The 19,817-nt window shown below is 40.3% G+C and overlaps 1 protein-coding gene across 3 annotated transcripts in view; it reads left to right on the top strand.

The window, feature by feature from the left end:
- The first annotated feature begins 3,766 nt into the window (after positions 1-3,766).
- Positions 3,767-19,817, top strand: part of znf821 (zinc finger protein 821) — a 37,929-nt gene continuing 21,878 nt past the window's right edge. Inside the window, exon 1 of one of the 3 annotated variants that reach the window (XM_067997499.1) lies at positions 3,767-3,858. In XM_067997499.1, coding sequence (XP_067853600.1) covers positions 3,798-3,858 — 61 coding nt within the window. In that variant the 5' untranslated portion in view covers positions 3,767-3,797. Of the gene's footprint in view, positions 3,859-4,340; positions 4,426-19,817 lie in introns of those variants that run through there. The other 2 variants (XM_067997501.1, XM_067997500.1) reach the window with 2 other exon arrangements.

Here is a 19,817-nt window from a genome sequence, read left to right on the forward strand (position 1 = left end):
CCCGTGTTAGTCTTCTGAGGAGGTCTATGCGATTTTTCGCTGTGGCCCGTCGGAACTGTCGATCGATGAGTCGAGCGTCATATCCCGTTCTTACTAGGGCGTCTTTCAGCGTCTGTAGGTGTCCATCGCGTTCCTCCTCGTCTGAGCAGACCCTGTGTATTCGCAGGGCCTGCCCATAGGGGATGGCCTCTTTGACGTGGTTAGGGTGGAAGCTGGAAAAGTGGAGCATCGTGAGGTTGTCCGTGGGCTTGCGGTAGAGTGAGGTGCTGAGGTGCCCGTCTTTGATGGAGATTCGTGTGTCCAAGAAAGAAACTGATTCTGAGGAGTAGTCCATGGTGAGCTTGATGGTGGGATGGAACTTGTTGATGTTATCGTGTAGTCTCTTTAGTGATTCTTCGCCGTGGGTCCATAGAAAGAAAATGTCGTCGATGTATCTGGTGTATAGCGTTGGTTGGAGGTCCTGTGCAGTGAAGAAGTCCAAGGCGGCCTTCGAGACACATGACAATGCAAAATCATCGAGCAGAAATTGATAACCAAGTTCCGCACCCATGAGGACGGCCTCAACCGGGATCTTGGGTTCATATCATGCTACACGTAACCCCACCAGTGAACAAAAGCTATCTGTTTTTAATATAACGGGACATTTGCTGGCTTTCTCTGCCTTCCGGATGTTTCTGCCTCTCTCTCTCTGTTTTTTTTTTCTGTTTTTTTTTGTTGACTGTATATTCGGGGGCTCTGTAGGTAACACCTCTCTGTCTGAACACTGTGATTGCCTTGGCAACGGGCAGTTGCAGAGACTATCTGTAATCACCATGTATTGTTCTGTGATTTATAAATGCATAGGCTTCGAGGAGTTCCTGACATTTACCTGAGGAAGGAGGAAGCCTCCAAAAGCTTGTAAATTTCAAATAAAATCGTTGGACTATAACTTGGTGTTGTAAAATTGTTTACAATTGTCAACCCCAGTCCATCACCGGCATCTCCACAAATTAGTTTAAACCCACCCCCACAGCACTAGATAACCTCCCTGCGAAGTCATTGGTCCCAGCTCTGTTGAGGTGTAACAGATCCTTCCTGCCCCAGGACTGGTTCCAATGCCCCAGGAATCTGAAGCCCTCCCTTCTGCACTATTTCTCCAGCTATACATAAACCTGTTTTATCCCACTATTCCTATACTCACTTGAATGTGGCATTTGGAGTACTCCAGAAATTATTACCTTTGAGGTCCTGCTTTTTAATTTTCTCTCTAGTTCCTGAAACTCTGACTGCAGGATCTCAACCATTTTCCTTCCTATGTCATTGGTTTCCACATGGACCACGACTTCTGGCTGTTCCCCTTTCCCCCCTAAAAATGTCTGCACCCTCACAGTGATACCCTTTTCCCTGGCACAGGAGAGACAATACACCATGCGGGACTCACGTCGGTGGTTGCAGAAATGCCCTGAGTATTGAATCCCATATAACCACTGCATTCCTACATTTTGCTGTGCTCCACTGTGCGGTCCTTTACCCCACGGTGCCATGCTCCGGACTGCATTCTTCAAGGTGTCGTCACCCTCACCAGTATTCAACACTGAAAACCAGTTAGTGAGCGACGCACTCCCGCAGGATTCCTGCACTGCCTGCCTCTTCCTACCCTGCTGAATGGACACCCACTTACTGTCCTGAGCTTTCTGTGGCTGTGGGGTGACCATCTCCTGGAATGAAAAATCCAGGAAATTCTCAGCCTCCCGTATGCTCGGCAGTGATTCCAGCCTCTCCTCAAGCTCAGAAACTCTGACCTCGAGCAACTGGAGGCACTTCCTGCACACGTGGTCACCCAGGACACCTGAAGTGGGTTTCAGCTGTTTCTCCATTCTATTAATAAAATATATATAATATCCTCATGTTATTTTTATCTTAGTACCCCTTTAACTCCTATTTATTATTTCTTTATTTATTTACCCTTTAAGATAGTTATTTCTCAATCAATGCTAACCAACTACAATTAATATTATAAGAGTGTATACTAAACTGACCTACCTTTGCTTTCATGGCCTCCTCTGCTATATTGACTGTGACGTCACTTTTGCAGATTTTCTAAGAGTTTGTTTTCCCTGCTCACCAGATGCTCTGCTGCTGCACTGCTACGCTGCTGTTTAAACACGTGTGGCTGCTCCCATGGTGCTCCGTGCTCACCCGACACTCTATTTCTTCTAACCCTGATAATCCAGTGCCTATGCTCACAGTAAATTGATAGGATACACCGATTTATAGAGATATGATCATTATACCATATCATGTAATGCACAATGTATTATTACACAATAACAGGGGGCATTTTATGTCTTGATAGCCTTTTCTAATAGATGTAAAGGAACTGCTTAGAGGTAAGCTGTCTAAGATGGAGCTATATTTAATTGGCTTGTCCATTTAAGACCACAGTCAATTGCTCTAAATAAGCATAAATGAGGTCAATTAGACAGTTATTGCTGAGGGAAGTTTATCTCTAGTTTGGCAGCTAATACAATTATCTTTCAATCTAGAGGTAAACATCCATCAGTAATCTGGAAATTTTTTAAATGACAATGTAAAATTTAGGTAGATTATACATTCCTTCTATGATATCCACTGGCTGTGCAAAACTTCTACTAAAAGAGTGAAAACAGTACTTCCATAATGGGAATTTGCCTAGAGTGGGAGTTCAGTGGTGAGTCGGGGTAAGAAATGGGACTATTTTTTCTGGGCCAAGAGAGTGGCATTGAGCGAGAGCTCAAAGCCACAGGACAAGAATCACTTAAGGAAGCCAGCACCAATACAAGTGGCCCAGTCAAACTAAAATGCATGCATTAAATGTTTAAATATTTAAATCAGGATCTAGTTTTAATGTTAATAATACATGAAGTGTATAATGGTGCTCATTGGTCATAGAAAGCTTCAAGCGAACTGATGGGCACTGCACGATCCTGTTCCAAGATCAATCGAGCACGCACCAAGTATTGGAAGAGCACCGCCCCCCCATTCAATCCTGCATCTGTGGTCGGTGATTTTTGCCAGGCCCACAAGCAAACCTACCAGCTTGCCTTCCGTGCACCAGATAACCAAAGATGAGGAGTGTGGGAGTGAAATGGAGCCAAAAATTGAGCAGCTGCCCCCTCAGGAAACACAAAGGGGCTGCAAACTCTAGCAATGTACAAAAATGTGGAAGACCATTTTGTCTTGGCTGCAGTACTGAGAGAGTGCTGCGCTATCGGAGGTGCCGTCTTTTAGATGAGACGTTAAACCAAGGCCCGATCTGGGCTTAAACAAAAGGGCCTGATCTGCCCTCTTTGGCTAATGTAAAAGATCCATGGCACTATTTTGAAGAAGAGCAGGGGAATCCTGGTCAATATTTATTCCTCAACCAACATCACTAAAACAAATTATTTGGCCATTATCACATTGCTGTTTGTGGGACCATGTTGTGTGCAAATTGGCTGCTGCATTTCCCTACATTACAACAGTGACTACACTTCAAAAAGTACTTCATTGGCTGTAAAGCGCTTTGGGATGTCCTGGGTCGTGAAAGGCGCTACATAAATACAAGTCTTTTCTTTCTGCTATTTCTCCCAATAAGGGACGAAGGGAGATTTGGTGGCTTACTCCACTATGTTGAACCGATGTTGAGGATGATGAAATGATGCAGCTCCCTCCCTTCTCCGGGATGCAGGAAGGTTGCTAAGGAGCGTTGCCTAGCGAACACGTCACTAGGAGACCGGAGGCGGGGGTATGGTCACGTGGTCGCGCCATCTTACAGCTGGGGCAGCCGAAGCGAGAGGATGAATCGGAAAGAGCGAGCGATGTCACGGCGCAAACAGTCTACGCCGTACCGAGTGCAGTGTGAGTATCTCTGGGAGGAGAGGGCAGTGAAGGTGGGGGCGGATAGCCGGGATACCGGTACCACGGCGATAGGTAGACAGGCACCGAGTTCCCACTGGCTGGGTGGAAGGCGGGACCGGATCGGCAAAGATACGCCCAGGCCGTCGGGAGAGGGTTCTGTCTGCAAAAAGGAAGTTCCGACGCGGTTCGCGCTTCTGCCCTTCACTGAAAATGGCCTGGGAGCGGGATCTGCGCCTTTTAAATTTATTCACTCCCGGGCATCGTTTTATTTTAACTGGGAGGCGCAGCTAAATTGGGAGAGGGGTGCGTGGGACAGCAGAGAAGAGTTGACCCTGTGATATGGGGGGGGGGGGAATAGGGCGGAAAAGGCAAGGGGCCAGGAACGGTAAAGACACGATAATGCAACGGGCAGATGGTGAGAGAATGGCTGGCGGGCGAGCGAGCGACAGTAAAGACAGACAGATGGTGAGAGGGGATGTAAAAGGAAAATAAGACTCAAGACAGAGACGGAGCTAAAGTGGGGAATGCATGCGATACAGTGTCTGAGATAGCATTTCAATGACTAATGTAAGATTTATGTTTCTGAGCTATTTTTTAAAAAAAATTCTTAAATCGAGCTGTCAGCAGCAGAGAAATGTTGAGAATGAAATTTCTGTTTTTAAAAAAAACAGTAAAACATACTGCAACCCCGTTTTAGCTTTAGCATTTTTAGAAAGATGCATCAAAATATTTGGAAAAGCCAAAAATTGAGACTTGACCAATTTGCATAGCTTTAATGCTATTTTCTCTAAATTGTAGATTTTCCAGAGTATAGTGCTGTATTCTGTGCATGTGTGTTTTTAAAACTAAATCAAAATTAATTTTATGCTACAATTTATTCCTTTGCAATTGGAGATGCTAAAGAGACTGACGTGGCTAGATAGGTAAGGAGTGACATTGGAAAAGAAGGAAATAGACTAGAAGAAAGGAAATAAGAGAATTGTTAAACATTTAATTTTGTGTCCTATTAATTTCATTGTAGTTTTCATAAATGGTTTATTTAAAAAAAAACTCTTTGGTGAGACCCACTAAAATTAATCAAGTCCTGTCAAGTACTCACTCTTTTTGTATTGAAGTGTCAATATATTTACTTTAGTCTATTACCTCCAAAATAGTGTATTGTATAGAGATGTTATCCCTGTCAACAAAGCACACATCTCAGAAAAAAACTCATTTTGTCAGCAGATCCTGATTTATAAGTTTGATCTAGTTTCATTTTGTAAAACATCTTTTGCTGTTGTGATGTGGAGCTGCATTTGTAAACTTAGTTGTAATAGTGGCAACAACAGAAGATGTGAACTCTAGTAACTAACTGGAAAACTCAAAGGAACTATATTAGAGAGAGTAGTGTGTTTAAGATTATAATATGATGTATGCATGGTTTATTCTCTAATAAATGTTGGTAATTTATAAACTTTATTTGTATAGACAAAATGTACAGTGATAACCCTAGTGATAACTCCAACTGGAAAGTTCAGATAATATATGTTACAGAGTAAATAATGGCTGAATATGTTTAAGATTATAATGGGAGTAGCCATTGTTTAGTCTGTAACAATCATTGTTGGAAATTTATAAACATTATTTGCACAGACAAGAAATGTACAGAGATAACTCCAGTGATGCTGTGCAATGTGGTGGGATTTGGGTAATGTCCATGTGATTTAGCAAATGGTAGGTTTCAGTGTGATCTAAGCTCACCTGGGATGGTACTGAAGGTTTAACATACTCCCTCTGAAAGAGGGAAAATATTTTCAATAGTCTTTGGTGCCTCTCGTGCCCCTCCTACCCCTTTGCCTACTAGTTGAGCTGCTTTGATATATGTCTCTAATTCATTTGATTTCATGAAGCTGGAATTAGGTGATATAGCTAGGAAAACAATTGCTAAATCGAGTTGTAACTGTCCAATTGGTTTTATCTACTAAGACCACTTATGTTCACCTCTGCAACATTACGTGCCTGTACACCATTGTTACCCCAACTGCAACCAAAACCCTTAACCGTACCCTCACCATCTCTAGATTCTTTCTGCAATACACTCCTTGCCGGCATCCCGATTTCCACCCTCCCTAAGCTCTAAATTGCCTACATATCTTTTGTCCTAGCCCCATTTGCGCATCATCCCTTAGTCCAACCTTGCTAACCTACATTGGCTCCTGGTTCCTCTACAGGGTCAAAATTTAAATTTATCTAGTCTACAAATCCTGCCTACCCTGACTGCAACCTTCTCCAGCAGCGTATCACCTCCTGTATCCTCTTGTTCTCTGACTCTGGCCTCCTGTGCGTACCTCCATTTCACCTTCAGTGGCAGAGTCTTCAGCTGCCTCAAATCTACTCTTTTGTAACACCCTCTCCTAACCTCTTTTGGTCTCCTCTCTTTCCTGCAAAGGCTTGGTGCACCTGTGCATTTTCTCCCCTGTGAAGTATCTTGGAGTGGTGTTTTTGCAATGTTCCTTGTATTGACTGCTGTATTTGATAGGATCTGTAATTTTTTGTGTGGTCTAAGACTGTGATAGCAAGAAAAGCAAATGAAGATAAACCAGGATAATAATCATGACAGTACAGAAACAATAGGACAGATGGAAATGCTAAGAGATCTGCATTCCTAAGCCATAGGCTAAGGTTGTACTGACAGGATCTTTCTACTTCAGCATTCTTTAAAGCTGATTTTATGTTATGGGACCCTGTGTTAGTTCCAACAGCTCTTGATATGTGGATCTTGTGCAGCTGATGGCAACCCTAAAATAAACTTCTGAAGTCTCAAAGGCCAGTTTTGGGAAGACCTAGGAAAGAAAGATATTCCCACCCACAGGTTTTAACTAATCCAGCAAGTTTACTTTGGGATTGCTACTGATCATTGGGAACTGGTTATGTTAGCATGGTAATTTAACCCAGCACAAAAGCAGTTACAGAATTCCTTCTAGAAGAAGCAGTTCCATAATATGCTGAAGCTCCTGTTGCTTTGCAATATTTCTGATTCATGGGACAGATTTCCCAGCATCTGCAGCAACAACCAATTATGCTCGTGCAATTTTTTTTGTCCCAAATTTTCTCCCTACCTCCTCACCTGAGGGCATTGGCCTGGAATTCGCTGCAATGGTGATATTGGCGACAAATGCCATAAGTTAGTGCTCCCTGATCCTCCAGTGGTGAATTTACACCAAACTTTGCTGAAAAAATAATTCGAATACGCCGTAGCAAGCATAGCGGCAGATCAGACAAATAAATGGTTAAGAATTAATTTTGCTTGTTGATTTCTGCAGGAACTTTAACCTAATTTATTTGTTTATTTATATCTGGCAGGAAATTACAAAGATGTAAACAGGAAGAAATATTAGCATAAAAACAAAGATTATTAGGAAAATAACAGTTTTTCTATAACTCTCATTGTATCACGAGGAGCTGTGGATTTTAAGAGTGCTGCACTTTACCCCGATTGACATCAGAAAGCAATGCAGAAAACAGTCACCCAAAGAGGCAATTTGACAGTGTTTCAAGGATTACCCTAGTTTTTTTTAGATTACAGTATTTAGCAATGTGAGAAATAAGTATAAATAACATTCACATTTGCATTACATTAAACCTTCAAAAATGTAAGTTCTGCTTTGATCAATCTGATGAAGAAAATTTAGAATTCAGATAGCATCTGTATTATAATGTCCAGCAGTGATGTTGCCTCTTATAAATGCGTGTCTGGTATGATTCCTGTATACTCAGCTCACTGGTGCCATTCTGCAACGATAAAAAAAGAGGCAGTGGCTATCACAATGGCTTTAATTCAGCAAACTCGTTCTCGCTATTAATTTTTAATGGGGTGGAGCTATGATAATTAGCTGTTCAACTGGTTGTGAGGGAAATGGTGGACTGGTGCAAATGTCTCAGGAAATTATGGAGTGGCGTAAGTAATGGGTCAGGTTACTTGCACCATAATTTCCTGGATCTTTAGTGCTGTAAATTCGGCCCTATGACGTTGATGTGCCATTATAAGGGGGCAAATCTTCAGGAAAGTTTGGGCTATTTTTTTCTTGCAGGCTCACAAATTCACTAGGCGTCTATTAGCCTCCAGTAACTTGTCCAAGTGGCCATTCATTATGTGTGAGCCTAAGCAGTGAGAATTGGCAGACTATTCAACATGCAGCACATTGCAACTGAGTCTGACCTTGTCCTCATCTGGCACCCACATGTATACTTTCCACCAGCGTTCACCAGATATTGATTAGGAGCGGGAACCCGAAGAGCATTGAGCCCAACTAGTAGTCCTACTGGCAATGTGACTGGGATTAGTTAATTCAATCCAGAATGGGAATTGAACCTGGTAACTTCTGGTTTGCATGACTGCTACATACTATCTTCATCAACTGAGTCACTGAGAGAATGCACACATGTTTGTTTGGATGGCTAGGGAGGGTTCTTCAATTCAGGGAGGTTAAGCATTCAAGCCATCTGTGGCTATAAAAATTGGGCAGTGGCAGCATTTATATTTAACTCAGGCCTTCTGTTTCTGGAGGGATCCTGGAGAACCAACTCTGGTGTATCTCTGGGGGCAGCAGCACTGCTACATTATATTATTTTGGTTGTTGAGCTCGATTGGGACCTGAAACTTCTCATCCATTTGTCATGGCTGCTCCCCTTGACTCTAATAGGTCACGCTCCATGTATACTTGAACCAACATTTTACTTTGATGTTTAAAATTTTGTTTTGGCGTCAAATGCCCCCAGGCAGAATCACTTTCTTTGTTAATAAACCCATTTTACAGTAAAAGAGGAACACACCCTAGTTGGTATCAGTGGTCAATCAGAATACATTTTTAACACATATATTGGTTGAGCAGAGTAATGGTGTTCTGCAGTGCTAGGGTTGCCATTTTCCATTCCGCCCACCTCCTGCCTTGTCCCATTTCTCAATATTTCTCCCCTGGCGGAAAGTATACAAAGACAACTGGCTGCTTGAAATAGTAAAAAGAAACATCTTGCATTTATATAAGGTCTTATCATGCTCTCAAGACTATCCCAAAACACTTCACAACCAGTTGATTATTTTTTACATAGAATTTTACAGCACAGAACCAGGCCATTCGGCCCAACAGGTTTGTGGCGTTTATGCTCCACACAAGCCTGTCTTGAAATGCAGTCACTATTGTTACAAAGGCAAATCTCATCTGAATGATGGTACCTCTGACAATGCAGCATTCCCCCAGTACTGCATTGAAGTGTCACCCTAGTTTATGACCTCCAATCCCTAATTGGACTTGAACCCACAACCCTTGACTTAAGGAGCCCTCTAGAGGGATGTTGGTACACCCAGACATAAGTAACCAAAGGAATACTACTCATTTATCAAAAAAGTTGCAGTTTTTGATCGTTTGAAGTGTGAAAAAAATGTATGCTTGAAATAACATCTTTTTTAAAACAATTGTTAACAGTTTTAAAAAAAAATCTGATTTTGAAAGCTAGTAAAGTTTCGGCCTGGCAATCAAAATATTTCAGTTTGCGTTACAAGCACCTGAAAATATAAGAGCTCTTTTTGAAACTGTCACCCTCCCTGCAATTAAGATCAAGTATACTCTTTTTTTCTCATTAAGTTTGTATACTTAGTGTGACTGTTTCAAAATACCAAATGTTCCTTAACTTCTGTTGAAACCTATTTAATTGATTGTAAGTAATGTGGTTCTGTTTTAATGCAAAGGATGCTTACTTGCATCTTTACTATTGTAACTGCTATGTATTAACAGTTCATTTGTGGCTCTGGAGTCTAGTCATATCTTACTGTAAACTGTGAAACTGCTATTCTAAAATTGGAATGTTCTTGATTTCATTTATGTTGCATGTTTTTTGTGTAAACCCAGAATTGGTTGATCGATTTAATTAATTCCAGATGGCCACTAAAGTAATAGTGGGCTCAAACAAGGTGATGCCAGGCATTTGTTTGATATTGATCAGCTGGTTCTTTGGTGACCCTGAATAAATGCTTTAATGAAGCTGAAAATTCTGCGACACTCGAGTAGTACTCTGTACTATGATACTGCTACAATTTATGCCATGGGTCAGTATCCGTAATGGTATGCTGTTTGGGGAACTGCATCGGAATATTTTTGTCCCTTCTAAGCAAGGAGGGTGTGATTTGGGAAAGATGAAGTCTTGATGCATGTTGGAAACGGATCTGTAGGACGTTATCTGACTCTTTTCAGTTGGCCTTTATAAAAGAGCAAAGAAACTTGCAACTGGAAAAGGATGTCATGGGGTGGGGAGCGGGAAGAAAGGTCTCAAAGCAAATCACATGTGAATTACTTTGAAGTGCAGTGACTTTAGTTATGTTGGCAAATGAGTCATTTTGCACAAAGCAAGATCCCACAAACAGCAATGAAATTAATGACTAGTTGATCTGTTTTTATTGTGGAAGGGATGTTAGATAAGATGAGGATAGCTCCCTGCTTCTCTTTGAATAGTGCCATGTGATCTTTAACATCTACTGGAACAGACAGGCAGGACTGCAGATTAACATCTCATCTGAAAGACACACCTCCAATAATGCAGTGCTCCCTTGTATCAGTCCTGGAGAGGGCCTTGAATTCACAACCTTCTGACTCTGAGGCAAGTGCTATCAACTGAGCGAAGCTGACATTTTTGTAGTAATGCTTCCTTACTCAGCAAAAAATAGGTTTGATCAGTAGTGCTTTGGGATGTTTTTCTCTGTTAAAGGGGTTACATAAGTGCAAGATATTGACTAATAACCAACCATAGTGATTTTATTTTATTTATTTAAAATGAAAAGTATGTAATTTTAAAAAGGTAGCTAGACCCTTTTTTAACCAAGCTCTTCTAGTCTCGACATATGCTTTCCAAACATAAAAGCTTGTAATTTTAGCCGTAACGATTTGGTAGGAGTATTTAGCTTGTAAGTACAAAAATAACTGGATGAGTCAGAATGGAAAAATGACTTAATATTGATGCTTTACAGAAAAAATGGACAAGATAGTGTTGGGCTTCTGGTGTGTATTTATATTCACGCAAATAAAATCTTCAAAAAAGTTCCCATTTTAAAATTAGTTTGCCTCCATTTAACCTTTTAATGAAATAGAAGTTCTACGTGAGATTGATTATAAAAACACAAGCTCTCTCCCTCTCCCTTTCCTCGCCCCCTTTCACATGGTTCAGTGGAGAAATACATTAGGTGATCTAGTACTGAGCGACTGACCCAGGGTCTCTAGTTTGATCCTTGTTGGTGCTTAGATAGCCAGTCACCATAAGGGTGGCAGCAAAGGAGTTACAGCTATGATTTTACCCCTCCCTGGATGAAGAACAATCAGTCCTCTCAATAGTTATGCAGTGACTTTTGGTGGAAGTTTTCACACACACATGCTGAGTGAAAACAGATTTTGGCTCATCCTACATGGTTGAATAAGAAATCAATACTCACTGTCCAGGCCCTCAAAGAATGGCTTCTCAGGTGAGATAGTGAAGAGACAATGGGTGTGATTTTAGACCCTAAGAATGGGTGGGTTGGGGGCAGGTGGGAGTTGAAAATAGTTGTTTTTTGGGTCGCAACCACAACCCGGCTTTATTTTCGGGTTTAATGTCGGTGCGTAAAAATATAAGCTTCCCACTGGAAATGCAAAGTCCGAAAATTTTGCGGTTGCGACCCAAAAAAACAACTTTTCAACTCTCATCCGCTCCTAACCTGCCCGTTCTTGGGGTTTACAATCAGTCCCGATGTCCTTGGAGCCACATTCCAGTATACATTATTGACTTCAGGAGAGGAGGGTTAAGGGGTGAGAAAATGTAAAAGAGTTGTTCTCATATCATACTTACACAGAGAAACTGTTTCTACAGTTATTTTACAGAAACAGAATTTCCACATACACATACCTTCTAGGATTTTGATCCTAGATGCTGAAATAGTTGCAGTACTTTCCTAGGTTTTTCTTCTTGGTTTGGGCATGTATATTTCTATTCTGTAACTACCTGATATCTGTTAATCTTCCTTCTAATCACACCTCTCTCAAAATAGATTTGTGAAAGAAAAAGTTCTCAGCCTGTTTTATTTTTTCTAATGTCTACATTTCAGCGATGAGCTTCAGTGCCATTCAGTTTAGATTCTAGCGATATCCTTGTGTTTGATTTATTTCCCATCACCTAATACAGATTGGCATTGATGACAGTTGTGCAGTAGTAGTAGTACCTCCAGCCTATATAATGTAATTGTCAAGTTAGAACCATGTGGGATAAAGATACCACCGTAATTTACTGAAATGAACGTATCAAAACCTTTCAGTAGTGACAAAATGCAGACATGTATTATTTAATCTATAGACTGTAACATAAAATTACATACTACATTCTGAGCATTTTGTCTAGGGTTTTAAACAATTTTTTTTGTTTAGTACCATATGCTGTTGAAAGTACAATTTTATTGTCCAGAAATTTGTCAGATAGTAGGCTTTAAATGGATTATTGTACCTTAAATGATTCCATAAGTGTTGAAATATTTTAGATATGAGTACTTAAATACTGATATTGCCCAGCTGCCATCCTGATTTTTTTTTTTCAAATGTGAAGAATTCCAGGCTTGAACCAACATCGTAAAAGTTTGTGCACAGTATACAACAGGGCCATATCACTGACCTGCCTAAATTTAAATACAGAATGCTGGATACCCTGGAGTGATTATCACTGAGAGCGAGGTTCAGGTGACATCATAAAGCTAGAATCCTGCTTATGAGTAGGATAAAACTGCTTTCCATTAACTATTCCAAAGACAGAAATTATTTCATTAACAGAAGGCACGTAGGTTTTTTTTCTGAACCCTAGAGAGGAGGAGAGTGCTCTGGGGGAAGGTATTGAAGTAGTGAATATTACAGGGCAAGTTGAATTTGCACCTTTCATTGATAGAGGTTTAAGAGCAGGCCTGGAGTAGGTAGAAAAGTGAGGGAATGGGAACTTTAATTTTAAATTCTAACTTGATTTTAGTGGGAACTATTATAAAGTAACATCAGTATCAAAACCATGAATAACAAAATCTTAACTCGCATACTGTCTGAAGCCAAAGCTTAAATTAGTTCGGTCACAATGGACATTTTAAGAACTGCAAACTGGTGAGGCAAAATCTTCCATAATGAAGATTTTTTTTGGGAGAGGATCTGTGTTGAGCTAATTCTAGCTATGCTAGGTCTCCAGGCTTCATTTTTGGGTGGCCCTTCACAGTGATGGAGTGTTGATGACCTCTTAAAAATTCACTTGGACATTGTGTTGATTTGAAACTCGGTTAAATCAAGAAACTTGATCGAGCATTCAGATCCCTGAGTCTGAAGTTCTGATGTCACTAGACTTGGATATTGGCAGGGACTGTTTTATAATGCAGTTGGGTTAATGGCTGTGTTGTACTCTTCTCTTGGAGAATTTTGAAGCATATACTTTGGTGCAAAAGGTTTTTGGAGCTTTCTTCATAAGCCAAATAAGCCTGATGTCTTAACCCTAGTCATACAAGATGATTGTCCTTCTGACTGACCACAGTGTCTTCCTGTGCATGATAATTGCCCCTCTGACTTGGAATAATTCTGCTCATTAGGTTTGGAGTGAAAACCCAGCTGTACAGATAATTTCATGGTATGATTACTTTCTTGTGCTCTATGCACTTTACAAGTGAAAATAGGCATGTCATTGTTCAAATTTGTGCCTTTTTGGGAAGGCAGTGAAAATAGTTTTGGTGATTGTTGTTGGACAGGATGCACAGAATTTAAAGCTAATTGTGGCTTTTGATCTGATTGACCTTTTTGGGGAAAAGTGGTATTTTAAAAAAAAAACTAGTGCTTCTCAACCAGCACATGCAGAAAACAATATTGAAAATGTAAAAGTTTCATTTGCAAAACAAATTACTAAAAATAAGATATTTGTAGAATACACAGTAAGGTGTCTCAGGGACAGAGGTCAACTGTAATTACAAAGGGCGCAAATTGGGCAGGGCTCCTGATCACAAACTAGTGCCGTGCGTGTGCGTGTGTTGCGATAGCTTACCACACACAGTTGAAGCTCACACATGCATAATTACTGCATGGGCGAGGTACCAGAAGGTGCTTATCAAACTGTACCTTTAGTAAGGAGTCAACGCCTTCAGAAGAGGTGAGACGGGGATAAAAGCAACAAAGAATTTTTATTTACCTCTTTGTATGCTTGTAATATTGATTTTTGGAACTGCAGACATGTAGTTTAAATTTGGTTAAAATGGTTCAAATGTAAAGGGAGCAGCAGCTGTTGTAATATCTTGATAGCAGCGTGCTGTAGGGTGGAAGAGCTGGGGGTATAGAGATGGATACAGCACAGATTCTATCGAGATAATGGAAAGAGTGATGAAGCTAGAAATGTTGATAGTGAAAAGATAAAAGAATGGGTTTGAAAGAGGTTTCGGATGACAGTAATGGAGATAGAAATAGCAGAGAAAAGGAGAGGATCAAAAATGTAATACAAGAAAAGCTGAGGAACTTTTTAAAAAATATAAAGAATCAACATTTAGCGTCACTGAAGTAAGTGGGACTTGTATAGACAGGCTTCACTTCTAAATAGTACTGCTTCAGCTTGTTTGATTGTCATCTCAGATGATGGAGCAAAATATTTCTGTTTTGGCCTCAGTGGGTGTGTGATTCTTCAACTGTGCTGCAAGACAGACATGGTGACATCCAGACAGACTGATAGCATCTCTCAGCTCACCAGACACGCACACATCTTGCCTGCATGGGAATGGAAAGGGTTCATAGTCCTGCCAAGGGATTATTTGTATCTTTTGTTCTGACAGTACACTGAAGCAATATGTGCTGATTCATCACTTTACATTAAAGTGTATTTACAATGACCAATTTCCAATAAAATTTGTTTTTGTTAAAATTTCCATAACTTAAGCATATTTTTGCATCTTTAGAAAAGCAAAATTTTGTTTTGAAGTCAGTATCTCCAAGGAGAGAAATTATATTAAAAATAAAAAAACTCTAGTTTTACACTCCCTCCCCCATATATGATCTAATTATGTATTGCTTTCTATTTTTGGTTTAAATTTGTACATATGCTTAACCTAGATTTTATAGTTCAACTTTAAGAACAAACTTTATTTTGTACATGTAGTACAGTACTTAATCTTGAAGTATTGAGAATCTGGCGATTTATATCTTGCTATCAGTAGCTGGGTAACACTATACCCTACTGTACAAGGGAGTGAATAGTAGCTGGTAATTAGACATGACAAAAGTAAGCTGCCTTTTAAACATAATTACTGTTCCGCTGGCACAATTGAAATTATAGTTTACTGAAGACAAAAGTTAGACAGACTGACTGGATTGCATTTTAGATAAAAGGTTTAAACTTTCGCCGTAATCCATTTTGCAGGATGTTTCTGCAATAATGAGAACAGTGCTTTGATTTATTTTCATTGTGTTTTTTTCTTTTTATCCCTTTTTCTTGAAGGCTTGGGCTGTAGTTTTATAGATACTTTCGTTACTATACTCAAGTGGCAATTCTTTGTGTAAGCTAGAATAAGAGGTGTGGGTGGCATATTTAACCATAGAGGAGGGGAGGCCTGTCCCAGATGAGCACAATCCTGACCTAGTCTGAGATTCACATGCATACTTCTAGTTGCTGGATTATGATTGGGAGTGAAAACTGACTAATTTGATTATTTTCTTCCCACATCCCATTAGCTAGGGGGTGTTGAGGTGATTTGCCGTGCCCTCAATATTGCTCAAGAAAGAAACCTTTTAAAATTAGTTAGGATCTTGGAAAGATAGTAGTCGAACAGAGACTCGTGACTTCTGTGAGCTATTCATTCCTGTTGACCTTTTGATCTTGTGCCCATTGGAGGCTAGTTTTTAATGGGAGACCCACTTTTTACAAATGTCTGATTTTCAAAACTGCAAATCCACAAACTGGGGAACATGCATTGGTGTGTGTAATGTTTGCAATAGAACTGGCTGCATGTTTAGAATGTATGTAGTGGTGGTGCATTATCTGCTGCCAGCTCAGAGGACCCATGAAAATGTTGGTCTCCAATGTCATCATCAACATGATGAGGTCAGCTGCTTTTATACTGTAGAATGGCATTGACAGCAGAAGTACTATGCCCCTTCTAATATAAAAGTATCTTAACTCTGCACTTGTAGGGATTGAACCTGCACCTTTCTTGGCCTATGCTTCTGTACCACCGTACCATGTGGTATGCTCGTTCCCGAGCCATCGAGTGCTCAAGCGTTTATTATAAACACTTTCAGGGGATTGTGATATTGCTTTAATTTGTTATAGATTTCAACATAGGCATAAGTGGGTTTTGGAAAAAAGGTTATTGCATTTGGAAGTTCTTATAACTTAGAATTCAGTCAAAATGATCTACTTGAAATGTTTGGTTTAGATATAAGTAATCCATTAAAGAGCTTGTAATGTAGCCTATGCTTATGAGAGCCACCATGTATTTTCTTGTGTTAAGGCTCGATGGGAGATAGAGCTTTATTGAAATTAATCTCCATCTAAAATGGTTATAGAATCATAGAATGATCCAGCACAGAAGGAGGCCATTGTGCCTGTGCTGGCTCTTTTTCGAAGAGCTATCCAATTAGTCTTTTTCCGCGTAGGCCTGCAAATTTTTCCCCTTCAAATATTTATCCAATTCCCTTTTAAAAGTTGTTACTGAACTGCTTCCACCACCCTTTCAGGCAGTGCATTCCAGATTGTAACAACTCACTGCATCAAAAAAAAAATCCTCCTCATTTCCCCTCTTTTTTGCCAATTGTCTTATCTTAAATCTGTGTCCTTATAGAATCATGCAGTGCAAAAGGAGGCCATTCATCCTTACATGTAACATATCTATATTAACTTTCTGCTGGCCAGTTTCTTTTTCCTCATGGTGAATGTGTTTCCCATGGCGCACCTTCATATGTCCAGTAAGATTCAATCTGGTAAGAACCATTTCTCTGTTTGAAGAGTGGTTCCAGTAGCTCACCAGGCCGTAGCCCTTTGCAATCATGTTCTTCATCCTGGTCTCCATTTCCAATTGATCACAACATACATTTGTATCTTCCATGTCACTGCAGCCATTTTTGGGCTTTCAGGTTATCTTCTCAAGATTGGGGGGTGTCTGGAAGTCTTTGCTTATCTCCCCCTGCATGGTGCTGATGTCTCAGGTGGTGGCCAGGCTATCAAATGCAGTTTTCTTATTGTTCAGTATAGGTAAGGACACAAACATCTCCGAGAAAGCTATCAATTAACTCTTCTCAACTACACTTTCCTGACTTTCACTAGATTGTACATTTATACCAGATTGATGTCTTTAGTAAATCATGCCCAGGTGACTTGTTACTTACGGATGCATTCACACATCTTTCCCTAACCCCTTTGGTTTGGTTCCTGAAATTCACCCATAATCACCCAGGGTGATGACCTTAGAAAAATTCCCATTTGGTTGTGTAATTTCCCTGTTTCTATCTTGTATCCGCAATCACTTCATCTCATCCAATTTTACACATCCCATTATAATACCATTTCATCTCATTCATGAGCCCTGGAGGAACTTTACTGTCCAATGCAATATTTACAATGTGGTCCAATAACATTACCTTTTTTTGTTTGTTTTACTTAAATTCTTCTTGGACCACTTTTCATTTCCCCAAATATCCCACTACATTGTGCCTGAGTCCATTCCAGAAAGCGGTGTTGTTGGACTGACGAGACTTGTCAATGTACAATGTTATTGCCCCCCTTCCTCACTGCCCCCTTTTTTTAAAAAAAAAAAGTTTCTTCCTTGATACACAGCATTGGGCAGGACCCATTTAGACTTTTGACTCCTTTTATTTTAAAATATAATTTGATTATCCCCTTAAACTACAGGTTAAATTTTCCCTTCTCAAATGCTTGAAGCAACCCATATTAATTTATCTTATCAATTTCAGGAACAAATTATGTCCAGGCTTTGTGGTTTTACAGTAGAGACATAAGCGCCTGTAATTACTTTTGGATATATCTTTCCTCTTCCCCCCACCCCCCCCCCCCCCCCCCCCAAGCACTCTGTCTCTGTCTCGGAAAATAAATGGGTTAATTCAAAACGTTCTCAAAAGAGGAAAAGCAACTTGGTATATTTAGTTAAGTGTAGAAGAGATTTGATCAAATGCATCATAGGTGATGTATTTTGGTAGATCGAATCGGGCCAGGACCTACTCCATTAATGGTAGGGCGTTGGGGAGAGTTATAGAACAAAGAGATCTAGGAGTACAGGTTCATAGCTCCTTGAAAGTGGAGTCACAGGTGGATAGGGTGGTGAAGAAGGCATTCAGCATGCTTGGTTTCATTGGTCAGAACATTGAATACAGGAGTTGGGATGTCTTGTTGAAGTTGTACTCGACATTAGTAAGGCCACACTTGGAATACTGTGTACAGTTCTGGTCACCCTATTATAGAAAGGATATTATTAAACTAGAAAGAGTGCAGAAAAGATTTACTAGGATGCTACCAGGACTTGATGGTTTGACTTATAGGGAGAGGTTGGATAGACTGAGACTTTTTTCCCCTGGAGAGTAGGAGGTTAAGGGGTGATCTTATAGAAGTCTATAAAATAATGAGGGGCATAGATAAGGTAGATAGTCAAAATCTTTTCCCAAAGGTAGGGGAGTCTATAACGAGGGGGCATAGATTTAAGGTGAGAGGGGAGAGATACAAAAGGGTCCAGAAGGGCAATTTTTTCACTCAAAGGGTGGTGAGTGTCTGGAACGAGCTGCCAGAGGCAGTAGTAGAGGCGGGTACAATTTTGTCTTTTAAAAAGCATTTGGACAGTTACATGGGTAAGATGGGTATAGAGGGATATGGGCCAAGTGCAGGCAACTGGGACTAGCTTAGTGGTATAAACTGGGCGACATGGACATGTTGGGCCGAAGGGCCTGTTTCCATGTTGTAAACTTCTATGATTGCGCCTCTTTCTCTATGTAATTTTGAATTTTCGAAATCCAAGTCTTAGTCCAAAACATCACCATGATGTGACATTTGATATCTGCAGATAAGGTCTTAAATTCTTAACACCACTGGATCACTTCCTGTACCAACACTTCTCCAGCAGAGGTTGTTCCGTAATTTTGAGAAGCCACTTTTGTGTCAACGAACTACTCTTGGTAATCCTGCACCATCAACGGTCCCGATATCCATTGTCCCCTGCTTTAAAAGGGTAAGAAAAACAGAAAATCCATTGTGGCTCAAGGGGTCAATTCATTATTTCCTTCCGTCACCATGGGGAAACACCCACCCAAATTAAGAAACCTAAAAATTTCACACGCTTGACTAGAGCATTCTGACAAAAGCACTAAATAATCTAATTTTTAAAGAATAATACCATTAACCAAAACAAAACATGAGTCTGCCTAGTCTTGTTCTTTCTTTCGTTCTTCTGTCACCCCACCCCCCCCCCCCACCCAAGGATAGCTAAATTTGGAATTTTCCAAGTCCTTCTCTTTTTGTGTTTTTGATTGTTTTCATCTATTCCCTCAGGTAAGGAGAGTTCAGAATGTTCGAATTCCCACTTATCGTCCCTTGTTATTAAAGGCTCATCGGGCCCATAACCTGGAGATGTCCTTCTGGAGTCGGTCTCATCCTCCTCAACTTGCACATTGTTATCGTCCATAAGCCATAAAAAGATTATAGAAATGATAGAATGTATCCTGCCCCTGCCACTTCTTTCTCTTGTTCATATCCCTTTCATCAGCTTGAATCTTGTACACGTTACGTACTCAATTTGTCTATTGTCGAGAAGGCTCCTTCAAATCTCTTTGCCCACTTTCCCATGACATTGTTCAGTTTTACCATTGCCTTGTCCCACACTTCAAGAATCTTAATATAAGGACCAAACTTGTGCCAGCACTTATTATTGTGGCCAATGGATAGGGCAGGACTTGGGTACACCTTTCGTA

This window comes from Heptranchias perlo, chromosome 16, assembly GCF_035084215.1.
Source record: "Heptranchias perlo isolate sHepPer1 chromosome 16, sHepPer1.hap1, whole genome shotgun sequence".
NCBI classification, from domain to species: Eukaryota; Metazoa; Chordata; class Chondrichthyes; order Hexanchiformes; family Hexanchidae; genus Heptranchias; species Heptranchias perlo.